The following is a 15,007-nucleotide window of genomic DNA, read 5'->3' as shown; positions in this document are numbered from 1 at the left end:
CTTAGAAACAATGTGTACTTATATCCGGTAAAAGGCATTATACATAGTATTTGGGAATTAGAAGATTTGTTCTCCTAATTAAGTGAATATTATATGGGCTAAAGGCATCTTTTTTTGCCTTAGGTATGCATTTGATAATCTAATACTTGAATATCCTGCAGAAAATGCAATTATGAAGAATTCCACAGAGAATCTAATCTGTCAGAGTTTTTCAGTTTGCAGTTATCATTTTCTTCTAGCACTGATACAAGCAAATCTTTTATGAGAGAACGTGATACAACAAAAAGCTCTGTGACAGATAGAAGAACAATACTTAGTGCATAGATTATTCTTGGCTCTTTAGCAAAATCCATAGGTATTTTTATATTTAATTCTAAAGAATACCAGGTAAAAATTACATTAAAATTTGAGATTTGTAGCAAGGATCATAAAGACATCTGATAAGCAAAATATTACATCGTCAATCAGCACAGGAGAAACTTTAAAATACTTTTAAAAATAAAAAATAGAATAATACTTTGTGTAAGAACTTGACAGACAAGGAGAGCTCAAAAAATAAAAAGCCTGAGCTAAGCAGATTATTGCATAAAATGCAATTCATGGTGATGGTATTTTTCCTCTTAATTACTTAAAAAAGAATGACTATTGAGTGCAACTCCAAAGTTGCCCTAAAAGAGTTACCCAACATGCTAATGGGGGCAAATATTTTAGGAAATGATGCCATTGTAATGCTTATAATAGAAGAAACTGTTTTCATTAAAATGTTTATGTTATACTAAGAAGGCTTTCTTTTGACTAAAGCATTCATTTTCAACAGGGACATATCACTCCCAAAAATGGAAGGAAATGGTTCTCGAGAGGCAAAAAAAAAAAAAAAAAAACCTTACCTTTTAATGTATAAGGGATAAACATGTGTACATAAACAGATATACAATATATCTATGGTAATACAATTTTATGGAGATGTAATTAGGAAGAAAAAAATCTAAAACCTCTTTAAATGGGTTATAACGAAAAAAAACTTGAGTAACACTGAAGTAGATTCTTGAAAAATAAAATTATTGTATTTAATTCCATAAAACATAGAAGATATATGTACAATACTTATTTTCAAACTGAACTAGAAATCAATTTCCTTAAAGCATTATAGATGACGCGAAATGAAATAAAGAAAGCAATAGAACAATAACATAAGGACAAAATTCAGGAATAAATAACTGTAGATATAATTGCTCATTTAATTTTCATCTAAAAAGGAAAAGGTGTCACTGAAAATACTAAATGGCTTTCTTAATTTCTTTATCTGATTGTGTAGTTGGAGTAAGAATGATATGTGAATGCATAATGGAAATAGATTCAGATAAAAATTTTTTTTGAAAATATTTGTCATCTACAACCTGTCAATTCAAAGAAGAGGAATGGTATCGATATGAACAAGCTAGCCTGCTCTTAAGAAGTTCTTAATTTCATGGGGACTATGAAAAATAATAAGGCCTTGGGTAAAGTAATGTGCAATGAGCTTCAGGAGCATAGGAATGAGGCTTTTCACTTAAATGCTTTTGAGAGAGGTGACACATGGGCTGAAGAACAATCATGTTGGGAAGTCGGGGAAGGATTTCATGATAGAATAAAACAGGTATGAGACAGCAATGATTAGTTTGGCAAAATGCACTTAGATTTAGGCCCTAGAACATGTTTGTCTATGGAAAAAGAAAAAAAAAAGTGAGACTGAAGATGTAGAAATAAAAGTAAGAAGTGAGAAAACAAAATATAATTCTAACATATGACTTTCCACCATCACACAAAATGGTATAATACACACCAAACACATAGTGCAGAATTATCAGCTGCAGATCAATAGGGAAAAAAGTATGAAAATCATGGAATGAGTCCTCCCAGATTTTTCTAACCTCTTCAACTTCAACTATCGGGGATGTTTGAAAAAGGTTAATAATAACCTCACTACATAAAGACAGTAATGAACATAAGACATTATTTTGTTTATTTGTTGTGTGAATATAAACCTAACAACAACACTTTTCCTGAAATATCAAAGGCCTAATCTCTAAAGATTGTTCATCATTATATAATGAATGAATAAATGAATATGTAATTAGTACAGAGATACATGGCTTCTTCCTAAGGCTTAATATTTAATCACCTGGAGTTAATTTATATTCTATAATTAAGATAACTCTAAGGTATATTGTAACCATTTAAACTGGCTTACTTAATTTAATACTCTCTGTTCCTTTGAATTAAATATCGCCAAATTCTAGAAAGATAGTTTATTTCCATTTTTTGCTATTTTTATAAATTCTCTTTCTTATTTCCATCCCTACCTGAACTTCCCATTTCTCATACATTGTCCCTTTTTTTTTGCCAAGCAATTCACAGATTCTTTTCTCTATTGATACCTCTCATTGTATAATAACTGGATGAGCTGTAAATTTTAGGCCTAGTATTTAACCGCACGATATACATAAATAACAATAGAAAATAGTTTGTGTTAAGTGCAAGAGAGTTCAGAGGTTAGATGAAAAGAAGAGGCTTCCTAGAAAGAAGATGAGCAAATTAGAGGTAAGTTTTAAAGAATTAGGATTTCAAAACACAAAACTATAAGAGAAGAGAGAGAGCATAATGCATTTCAAGGATAATGAGGATGGCAGATTCTATTATTGTTTCCAATTTCTTACTGTCTCACACTGTCTACCTCATGACATCAGATTGGTCATGTAAGATTTGCCTTGACCAATGAAGTGGGAGTGCAGTGATATGTTCCACTTCCAAGCAGAAGCAATAAAGAGCTATGGCTTATCTCACCTTTTTTACCTTGGGTCACATGAACAGCCTGTTCCAATAGAGGCTGCTTCTTCAGCCTCCTTCCTGGAATAAAGATAATGCAGAGTAGAACTGCAGGGAATTCACAGTGGATGCTGTGTAGGTAAGAAATAAATATCAGTGATGGTAAACCACCGATATTTGTTTGAAAGCTGACTGATATAATATATAAACTATTTTGACTAAAATAGAGTTTGTATCAGAGAGTTTGTTGTGGGAGATAAGTGCATAAAGAGGTTAGAACAAGATCACATAGAGCCTTGAGTATCAGGATAAAATGTCATTTATTGTGTAACTAGGAGTAATTGCTTTGGCTATTAGTAGATTCAACAAACATTCAAGTAAGGTACCTAATACTTGATAAAAAGTCTTTAATTGAACATTCAAATATTCATTGTACAGTTATGAAGAATAAACATTAAAAATCAGCTTTGAGCAATGCACGTTTCTTGTCCTCAAGTTGTGTGATGTATAATGCAGGAGACGAGCAGGTAAGCAGGCAATTACATTGTTATAGAGCTAAATAAATACAGAATCACAGAGTCTCAGTGGAATGACAGCTGTCTAGACTTGGAGGAGCGAGGGAAGGCATCTCAGAGAAATATCTAAGCCCTTAAGTACAGTTTACTTTAGGTTTGCTCTATGTAGAGTGAAAAGAATTTAAGAACAATAAAAATAAAGACATAGCTTTGGAAGAAATATGGGCAGCTCTCAAAACTTTATTTGTGGGAAAATACTATTCACTGATTTCTCTGGATAGAATTTATCTTTTTAGGTTTGGAAGACTGGCTTGCAGTAGTTATGAAAAGTAAAGAAATTGTTAGTGTGAAATAACTCTTATGCCCCTTTCCTCTCTCACAATTGTAAATTGTGAAGAACCTCACAATTTATAATCAGGTCATGATCACTCACTGACGTGCACATTTGTATTCCAGTTCATGAAGAAATTTCTTTAAAATGCAACTAGAATTTATCTCTTCTACTTTCAAATAAAATATATTTTTGATTTTTCAAATATACAACTGACTTTTTTGAGGCCAGATATAGCAAACATTTTACAGTATAGCAATATTCATAAAACCAGCAGATGTACTTTTCCATAGAAATTCCTTTGTCTTGTGTCTAACTAATACTATATGAATCATCATCATTGTTTTTTGTAATAACTAAAGTGCTCTTTCCTTTCTGTTATTTATCAGCTGATTATATAAGTTTCCCTTGTATTTTTGTTACACTAAAAACACTGTGGACAGGTTTGATGATCTTTCATAAATGATTCAATTAATACAGAAACCAAAATTCTTAGACAATCTTAACAACAAAGGTATTAGAACCTAATAGATCACTAAGCCAGGTTAACATGATCCTAAGGAAATGAAATGTATAAATAAGCCAAAAAAAAAAAAAGTCTAATTTGGTGTAACAAAAAATATTCTTCAAGAGCTTTTGGGTAGAATGAAGCTTTGTTAACAGTTTCTGAGTAGATATTGAAAATCTTGATAATAATAAACATATCTATTTTTTATTGATTTCTTAATATGACCCAGGCATACTGCTAAATGTGTTCAATTCTCAATCCTCTTTGGAGATAGTGAGCAAAATACTCATTATCATCATCATTTTACAGATGAAAGATAGAAGCTTAACATGGTTGACTCGTCCAAAGCCACAGAGTTAATATGTGAAAGATCTGGGCTTCTAACCTAGAGTTTAAACCCTTAAGAAATCTATAGTTTATATATAGATTTTCTAAATAACTAGGAATTAAATATTTGAGACTTCCTATATTTAAAAAAACTATTCAGACTGGTTACAGTTTTAGTCATTTGATCTCAAATATATGTATTACCTTCTAGCTAGTAAGTCTGTCATTGGTCAATAATGAATGAAGCATTTGTGTGGAGAGAAGAAAATTTTACTAGCATCTTGAGTCACTAAATTACTTCTCCCCTTTTACACTGATAATCACAGCCCTTGAAATAGTTCGACTCCTTTAGAAAAACACAGACAACTATTTTATATCTTGTTGAAGTTGGAGGATAAAAAAAGAAAAGAATTTCCATTAGTAATGTCATTAAGAAGGCACTGCCCAAGTTCTCCTTCTGACCTCTCTGCTCAACAACTTTTATGGCTCCCACTTCAAGGTGAGAAAAGAGTGCACAGCTTCTCAAATTGCTGTAAAGGACAAGTGAAAAGTAGAGCTAAGCTCTCTCTTAGCTTCTCACTGGGCTAATTATGTGCTACATGGGTAGTTCACACCTTTATAATAGCTATATTTTCTTTTTGTTCTCAAAGTAGTTTGCATGTACTTGATTTTATGAAAATAAACAGAGATACTTTTATGTCTAAATAATTTGAGTGGGTATGAATGTAAAATATTTTAAATTTGAATTAGTCATTGAAAAAATGCACAGTCTACCCAGAGACTTTTCAATGGAAGGGATGCAGATGTCAGGCTCTCCCTTGAGATTTTATCCCAAAATATTCCCCCAATACAGGCAGCTTTTAGATCTCTATAGAATTTGTTGCCCCCAGTTTAGGCATCCCAGTAGTGGGCTTCCACTCTTATTGACGAGAAAGAGTATATAGTATAGAACTTGAAAAAATGAGGAAAAAAGGGGATGAATTTAATGGATAAGGAATATATTTCCCTGCTTCCTTTTCAAGTGATATGGTATCTTAAGTTCATTGATTCTATGAACTTAAGATAGTCATTTTGAATATTTGCTCAACAAATATTCAATAAATCTTGTTCAGTAAATGCCCTCAAACATGATCTGATTTCTTTCTTATTATTATTTGGTTGTCTTGAATGTACTCTAACGTTGAATTTATTCATTAAGGTTTTACAGAGGATTTTTTTTAGCAAATATTCTCTGTTTTTTCCAGTGAGGTCTTTATTTGACTACAGACTATCAGCCAATTTCCTAGCAATAAGCATTCGCAAATAAGTAGCCACAATCAGGCCCCATGGTAAGGTGTGTGTTAATAGAATGTGTTAGCCATGGACACATGATTATAAAGTTGCAGCTATTACTGTTTATTGCTTTGATGTACTACACAGAAAGAAGAAATGTGTGATTTTTCTTATTAACAATCTTAATTAACTTTTCAGTGATTTCTAGAAAGATAAATGGTTTCACTATAGCATCACACACTGAGCTCCTTAGTTAGATATTAAACATCAATGCAAACTTATTGACAGTACTGCTTGTTGATAGTAAGGGATTTTATGTTTGGTTATCTTGTCTGACATCTACATACCCATCTATAATAGTAAAGAAATGAAACTATCTTGCTTAACCAGCCTATGTCACTTACATGACCTTATTTATGCTCCTTAATTAATTAAGAGATATGAAAGGAAGGGAATAGCCCTCATTTTACAAACATTCTGGTTTCTTTGTCTCTACTAGATATATGTCTGAGTTACCTTAAACTTTTTAGAGCATTTTCCTACAGAATATTATAGTCTTTTATTCCATGAGCATCAAATACACTTCCATTCATGGAAGCTAGGCATTCAGTGAATAAGTTGTGATAAATAGGATAAAAAATGTGTGTGTATTCAACTTTGAACATATTATTTACATTTTATAATTAAGCTGACTTAAACAAAAAATTGAAACCCTATTGATGAGGATGCCTGATCTAGCATTTATTTCCAGTCTATCTTTTGAATATGTGGTTGGATAGTTCCTCTCAACAAATCATCTCACTATAAAATAGAGACAGCAGTATATTTGAAATATTCAGTATATGAAGAGTTATGAGACATCTTTTTGTTCTAAAAGGACTTATGGCTGGGAAAAGAGTGTAAACTAAAAATAATACAAGGAAGCATTTGTCAAGTATAAAATTCAGATTTATAAAATAATCTTTAAATGCTAGAAATTTTCCAGGAAACAGGGAAATTGGAGCTGAGATTTGAAGAATACCTGAATGATTAGAATTTCAGAGGTGAATAAAGATTCATTATAGCAAGGCTTAAAATACATGTCAAAAAGTATATGCTGAGTCCTAGGGAAAAGTAGAAAACTGATTAGACTTGAGCAGAGAGTTTATACAAGAGTGAATAGTATGAGATGCTGAAAATGTAGAGTGGAATTAAATCATGCATTGGACTTCTTTTTATAGTTTGAACAACATATTGAAAGGAGGCTATATTTCTATTACTCAGAATTTCTAAATCTGGTGATACAATATCTCCTTTGAAAATTTCACCTTGCTCATTAAAATATTAATGACACTTGAGAAGTTGTGAAGGAATGAAATATTTCAATTTTATGTCTATTTTATTAACTTTATTTATTTGAATACAACCTCACTTTCTCTCTCCACTGGCTTTCACTTTTTCCTCTTAAAAAACACAACTAGCATCCTAAGGGATATTAACTATTATTCCATGAAATGTTGCTTGGGAAAAACTCACAGTTATAGTTGGTTTATCAAAGCCATGATTAAAACTCAATATTTAATTTTCTCTCCATGTTATTTTCTATCAATTTAAGTAATTTTATTTTTTATTTTTTCTCCCACTTTAATTCCCGCCCCCCACTTCCACCCTTGACTTATGGATGTTGCCGTTGTTTCCCCTTAAAAACTGGATCTCTGAAGGTGGCGCATCTCCCCTCACATGCTTGCAGCATGCATCTGGGGCCTGGCGCACCCGGGGTATGGTCCGTGTTTTCACCTGGGGCGGGAACCCCAGGACCTTCTGCATGTAAAACACATGTGCTAACCACTACACTATGGAGCCACCCCCAATTTAAGTGATTTTAAAAACAATCTCTTATTGACCCTATTGAAAACATATATTTTTCTGATTATCATTTCTTTAACCATTTATTATTTTACTATATACCCTTTTAAGAATCCTGACATGGTTGAGAGTAGACACCATTGGTTCCATGAACTTAAGATAGTCATTTTGAAGTGATGTATCATGGAAAACAAGAAGCACAAAGTGAAAATATTCTATGGAAAATGTCATGGGAAGACTTATAAGGAGGCTTTAATTCTGGCATTTTTCAGTGAATTCTAGCACTATTTTAAAAACTCTATGTCATTTAAGATATTAGTAAGTATTCTGCCATAAACACAACAATAAAAAGAATTTATAATTAAATTTGTTTGGAAATGATGGTATAGATATCCCCAGGGTTTGAGAATATCAATCAATAACTAACATCTCTTACTGTTCCCAGATTCAAAACCATTTCAGACATAGACACAGGATTGTGACAGATGGGTGAAACTGATATTAAAGGCTTAGTATGAGAGCCAGATGGGTTGGATAATGCGGCACCCCAAAATTTAACTCACCCATACAGCTCTTTGTGGAATTTTTGGTCTCACCCATAAGAAAAGAGCTTACATACCTAAAGAAGCAAACCATAGGACATTCTTATAAATAGTCAGATCTTAAAGAAGGCATTGTGATTACCCAGTACTTTCTATCAAATTCACTACTTACAAGTGAGTGAGGGAGCAGAGACAGGGCAATTGTTTCTAAAATGTCCTCTCTCTTGTCAAGATAAAGTATGGGGGAGGAAGTCCCCATTCAACGACCCTACCTTTAAAGAGAATTTTTAAATGTAGCACTTCTCTGTGTTAATGTGCATTGAGAAATTCCCAAGGCAAAATATGGTTAATATTGCTGTTTGGGTTATATCAACATGATGCAATACTATAAGTGGTTCATTCTAAAACTGAAGTTCTTTTTATATCTCAGTCTCTTATTAGGTCAAGTTTCCTAACAATCCTCTAGCTCAGTAGATTACAAACAAGTTGTTATAATCAAATGTGAGGTTTTTCCCAAGTCATTTGTTACCAATGTAGGTACTACATTTGTATTGTTCTAATATTAGTTATTAAGTTATATCTATGATAATGACTATTCACTTAAAATTTTATACTCACTTAAAATTTTATAGAGAGAACAACAACAAAAAAAACATTGCAATGAGATTACAGAGAATTATGCAATAGCTATAATTTTTTATTTTATTATAATTGATCATCTGTGATGTGTTTGCAAATTTCATCTCTGACATGTGTAATGGTAGGAAAAGGATTCAAAACTGCTATTCTACTTCACACTTTTTATTTTATAGTTGAGATATCTGAGGCATAGAGCAAATGACATACCATTGTTAACGACATCAAAAAACATATCTACTAGAAGCACTGAACCTAATCTGTACTTCCGTAATGTAGCAATCTCTTTTTACATATTAAGGTCATTCGCCATCTTAACCTGCATAGTCCCTCTTTATCATTCTATGAACTATTCAAAGTACAAAATATTTCCTTGTATTATACCTTTGTTTTGATCATGACAAAATACTACTATGTACTTTTAAAAAACAATATTTTCAGCATAGACCAAAAATCCATAGTTTTGCTGAGAAGATCAGAGTTCCAGATGCAGTTCTAATAATCCCAGTGCTTGTTTTAAAATCCTCAATCAAAATCACATAGAATGATAAAGCAAGAACTATAAACCAAAATACAACCAAACAATAGATATGTAATGAATAAAATAATTTTAAGAATTCTGGCCCTCAACAAGCCCGATCCTGTCTGATCTCAGAAGCTAAGCAGGCTTGGGCCTGGTTAGTACTTGGATGGGAGACCACCTAGGAAGACCAGGTGCTGTAGGTGTAAAAAATAAAAAAAATAAGAGATTTTAAGCTGACAAGGTCTTTGCAATCTGTGAGGTCAATGAAGGGTTTCCTCGCCTAAAAAATAAAAAAAGAATTCTGTAGTTGGTACATAGCAGTATTAATACATTAATTTATATGTTAATATATATAATTCACTTACATATTTAAGTTTTTAATCCATTCCTACTATGTGCCAGATGCTATACTAGGAGCTGAGCACTCAATGGGAAAAAACTCCCCAAAACTCAGACCCTATACTCATAGTTTACATTGTTAAAAGGGAGACTAGTGTTAAACAAATAATCACACTGATAATTAAAATTATTAAAAGTGGTATAAATGACTGATATAGAAGCTATTGGCATGTATACCAAGAGGTTCTAATTGACATTTCAGTATTCAGAGAAGACAGCTTTGAAGAAGTGATGTTAAATTGACATTTGAAAGGTGGATGGGTGTTGGTCTGGTGGATAATAGCAGAAGCCCTCCAGGCAGAAGCTTTTGGAGAAAGTTGGAGGTTGGAGAAGGTTGCAGTATCCTGGAACATAGTGAAATCAACATTTAATGTGGAACCTCTTGGCTATGTTAAAGGTTCGAATATAACTCAGGGCAATGGAAATTATTGAATGATGTTAAGCAGAGGACTGGTAACATTTTCTCTTTTATAAATGATCTCTCTGAAAAGAAATAACTGAAAGAAAGTAATTAAGAAGTAATTCAGTAATGTAAGCCATAGTTGATGGTGGCTTGAACCAATGTGGTTAGGAATGAGATATTTTATACACGTGGAAGCATATTATCAATAGATGAGGATTTTTTTTTTTTTGTAAATTCCATTATACCTTGGACTTTGTTATTTAATACAATATGTATCTCAAAGACTGTAGCTAAGCTTCATACACAGTATGAAATGAGATAAAAGAAGAAAGAGGAGAGGAACTTAACCCACAATATTTTTGGCTTTGAAAATGGAGAGAATGTGCCATGAGCCAAGGAATGAGGCTGGCCTCTAGAAGCTGAAATGGTCCTTACATAACAGCCAAAATGGAGGCAGGGATATCATTCCTACAACTTCAAGAAACTGAAGTAAGTCAATACCTTAAATGAGCAAGGAAAGGAATCTTTCACTATAGCCTCCAGAAAGAAACAGAGCCCTACTATACTTCAATTTTAGCCTGGTGGTACTTGTGTTGAACTTCTGACCTACCAAGCTATAAAATAATAAACTTCTGTAAGCTGCTAAATCTGGAGCAATTTGTTATGGCAGCAATAGAAAACCATTACAGGTGTTTATGAGGCATCTTACTGGAGATAGCACTTAAGCAGCTGGACATGTATAGAACAATACATACATAACACCTTCCTGACACACAGTAGCCCCCCCCCCACACACATATACACACAGAGCCACAATAGTCAAATTAAATCATTCTATCATAATAAATAGTTCATTATACAGCTGAATAAAAAGCTAATTTGAGCAAAAATCATTTAAACTACTGATTATATAAGTGATTGATTTTGTGGTCTTAAGAATTCCCACAAAGTCACTGTCATTTTCAAAAGTGTTGGAATTATGAAATAAGACCTATTTATGCTATATTACTGGATTATATTTTTCTAGTTACTTAAGCAGTCATTTTAGACAAAAAGATAAAGTTTTGTGGGGCTTTTATTGAAAGAGAAGAGTGTTGTTTTGGTTTTTCCACTAAGATGACTAGCTTTACTAATTTGTCAATTTGTGTGGAATATTCTAGACAAAATGTAAAAGTAGAAGAAAACATGTCTATGGAAACTCTTCAACTATTTTACAGTATTTTTCCCTCTTTACACATCCCTGCAATTCCTATTTCATCTTTTCTCAGGTTTAAGATGTAAGAGATATTAATCTCTTAGGGGCATTTATGATTTAATGAGTCAAAGGAACAAATCCTGCTGGAATGTCTGGCATTATGACAGAAGGAGCACAGTTACAAACATGACTTTTACATCTTGGACTTTATGATTTCAAATAAGATATAAGCCTTTAGCAACCTCACCCACATTCTTCACCAGAGTTTGTAAAAATGTATACGCATCTCTATATGGGCTGTTAAAATACATCGTATGCATTCCAGTCTTTGTAGATATTAAGTGATTATTGAGTCCCTGGCTCATAATGAATACAAGTGTCTTATTTTCCTTTCTTTCCTTAGCAACAGGCATAATTATGTAACATTTTATAGCTTCTTCCAATTTTTCAGAACTATTTAAAATAAAAGGTGTAGTATTCGATTGTGAGTCATCATAATTTATATCACAATTAATTAAGTTTTGGATAAGATTAATTCTCATAACACTCCATTAGGAGATTATTTACTCACAATTTACGCATTTTATTTAATATAAAGTGATTTTATATGACTTAAAAATTTTGAATTAATATGCTATTGTTATAACATTAACAATTCTCAATTATCATTTAGAGATTGTATTGTAATGTTAATTACAGCCCTTTGTAGGTACTTGACAGTTACTGTACTTTTTTTCTCATTTGGGTTTTGGGGCAGATTTAGTTTTAAATCTCAAATCTATGCATTTGCTTATTCAAACATTTATTAATTTTACAAATATTTTAAGTAGTATGAGGCATTGTACTAAAAACCGAAGCACAGATATTTGTTTCTTGTGTAAAGCTAAACAAGATAATTCAAGTCTATAAGCCACAGTTTTCTTGTTTTTAAAATGTGGCCAATTATATTTATTCATAAGAACATTGTGAGGGTTATATGAGGTAATATATATAGTACTTGAACATATATGTGTGAAATAAATATAGAAAGTGCTTGAATGAAAAACTATACAATCTTAAGTTATCACTTAGTAGATTTACTTATGAAATAAATACGTTGTTCTTGTTTTAAAAATCACAATCTATTAAAGAAATGATGATCCAGGAAAATTCAGTTTTTATGAGTTTTCTGTCATAATATTGTTATTGTTAATGGTATCGATTTATAAATTATATTCATTTTGAATGAAGATATTAATTAAACTATATTTCTTTTCGTCTTCTAGACTTTTTCATTTCACTCTCATAAAAATCTTTTAAATTTTCTCTTTAGAGAAAAAAGAATATTCAGTTAGAAATAAGCTCTGATTTGTTAACTATTCTCTTCTGGCAGGGCAACATAACATAATGTAATGTGGAAAAAGCATAACAAAACATACTATATGAATTTCTTTGTTTTTAATTTTATTTAGGCAACTGACCCTGATGCTGGAATAAATGGCCAAGTGCACTACAGTTTGGGTAATTTTAATAATCTTTTTCGCATCACATCCAATGGGAGCATTTACACAGCCGTGAAGCTTAACAGAGAAGTCAGGGACTACTATGAACTTGTTGTTGTGGCAACCGATGGAGCAGTACACCCTCGTCATTCAACTATAACACTGGCCATCAAGGTTTTGGATATTGATGATAACAGTCCTGTGTTCACCAACTCAACATATACTGTTGTCGTTGAAGAGAATCTGCCAGCTGGGACCACCTTCCTTCAAATAGAGGTGTGTGGAAAAAGCATTAATTTCATGAATTCCACATTATGAGATTAGCTATTAATATAAAGTTGCCAGATTTAGCAAATCAAAAAATAACACACCTAGTTAAATGTTAATTACAGGTAAATAATGAGTAAATTTTAACTTATCTAAAATATTGCATATGTTTTTTTTATCCAACAATCTTCCTTTTAGGGATATAACAACCCTACTTTAAGGGGAAAAAAGATGCATTTGTAAGAAATTAAATAACACTTCTTAGTAGACTTTTTAATTTAAAATTTTAATGCTATATATTTATTATAACAATAGACAATACAAAATCTATAAAGAAAAAGTCAGTAATCTCCCTTCTTTACCTTCAAAGTACTCAATATTAATGTTTTATGTTTATTCTTTCATGTTTATCTTTGTGCTCACACAAGTATCAAAAATTTGAATATATACATAAATATTCATGTATGTATAGAGTTTTCCTATATTTTATAGAAATAGGATATTGCTACACCAATTATTTTGTAACTTTTTTTTTTTTTTTTTTTACTTTGAATACATTACTGACATCCTTCTACAGGTCTGACTTTTTAATAGTGTGTCCATATCCAAGCTTCTTTTTTCATTTCTCAACTGTGATATTGCTAGAAACTCTGGATATTCTGATTCAGTAGGTTAAATTGGCTCAGAAATATATATACATTTTAAGCAACCACATCTTTAATTTTGACACAAGTGGCATATGAGTATATTTTGGAAAAAAAAAATTCTAGTCCTTCTTTCACCTGCAATCCAAATTTGAATTTTGTTAACATTGATTTGAAAAACTTGTATTTCTTCCATAATTCACCTCAATAAATGTTTAGACAATAAACATTAATAAATCTAAAAAAAGGCAAATGCTGACCAGAGAGAGAGAGCCATTATTTCTCCATTTATTCTTCTATTTATTCCATTCATTTATTTACTCATTCATTCATTCGACAAGCATAATTTTAGTGTTTACTGTATGTCCACTCCTCTGCTAGACTTTGAGAATTCAAATGTCACAAGAAAAATATTTTGCTTCTATGGAATTTTCAGACCAGTGTAGCAAACAGACAAGAAAACTGGTAATTAAAATAGAAGTCCTCAATGCAAGGAACTCTTAACCTAATCAGGTAAAACTTTTAACCTAATCTTTACAACAAAGAGAACGTTTACTGTAAAAAGTTCCTTTCTAAATTGAGAACTGAAGAATAAGTCAGAATTAGTGGAAAGAACCTGCTCAAAATCCTAGGGGGAGAGGAGAGAGTTAGGGACTAAAAGGCTGGAAAATGTGTGGGTCCTTCTCACCATGTTAAAGAGATTAGAGTTGATCTAAAATGGAGTAGAAACCAAGAAGGATTTTTAAGCAGGAAAATGACATAATAAAATCTATGCTTTAGCATTATCTAATTGTAATGTCGATAACTGATTAAAGAGAGACAAGACTAAAACTTCACATAGGAGATTTTTGCGTTACTGCATGCACATTCTAACAAATCCTCATTTTCCACTTTCCATAATTGTTTCATTCCATTTCCTCTACCAGAGTTGTCTTTGCCAGTCAGTACTACTGAATGAAAGTCATCCTATAAGACTTACATAAAAACCTGTCCTTTCAGCTCAAAGATATCACTCCCAGTTCTAAACATCTTTCAGCTGACATATCACTTTTCCTTCAAGTTTAATATTTGTGTCATTTCTTTGAGAGAGTAACCCGGAGGACAGAAATTGTTTCTGATTTTTCTTGTGCATTTCTATAACACTTCACACATAATAAATACTCAATAAATATTAGTTAAATGAAAGGAGTAATAACAGATGATCTCTACAAATGTATAATAGGATCCTTGTGAGACTAAATTATTATTTATATTTTTATAGTGCTTTAACAATCTATTGTGTTTATAGAAATCATGCAATAAAATTTACTCATA

General features: G+C 31.8%; 1 protein-coding gene across 1 annotated transcript in view; it reads left to right on the top strand.

Annotated features, from left to right (window-relative positions):
- LOC102885755 (protocadherin-15) overlaps positions 1-15,007 on the top strand; it is a gene marked incomplete at its 3' end in the record, with an annotated part of 563,452 nt that overhangs the window by 443,265 nt on the left and 105,180 nt on the right. Inside the window, exon 20 of the mRNA XM_015591761.1 lies at positions 12,753-13,058. Coding sequence (XP_015447247.1) covers positions 12,753-13,058 — 306 coding nt within the window. The remainder of the gene's footprint in view (positions 1-12,752; positions 13,059-15,007) is intronic.

Source organism: Pteropus alecto, unplaced genomic scaffold, assembly GCF_000325575.1.
Source record: "Pteropus alecto unplaced genomic scaffold, ASM32557v1 scaffold306, whole genome shotgun sequence".
NCBI classification, from domain to species: Eukaryota; Metazoa; Chordata; class Mammalia; order Chiroptera; family Pteropodidae; genus Pteropus; species Pteropus alecto.
This window is presented reverse-complemented; position numbering and strand designations above follow the sequence as displayed.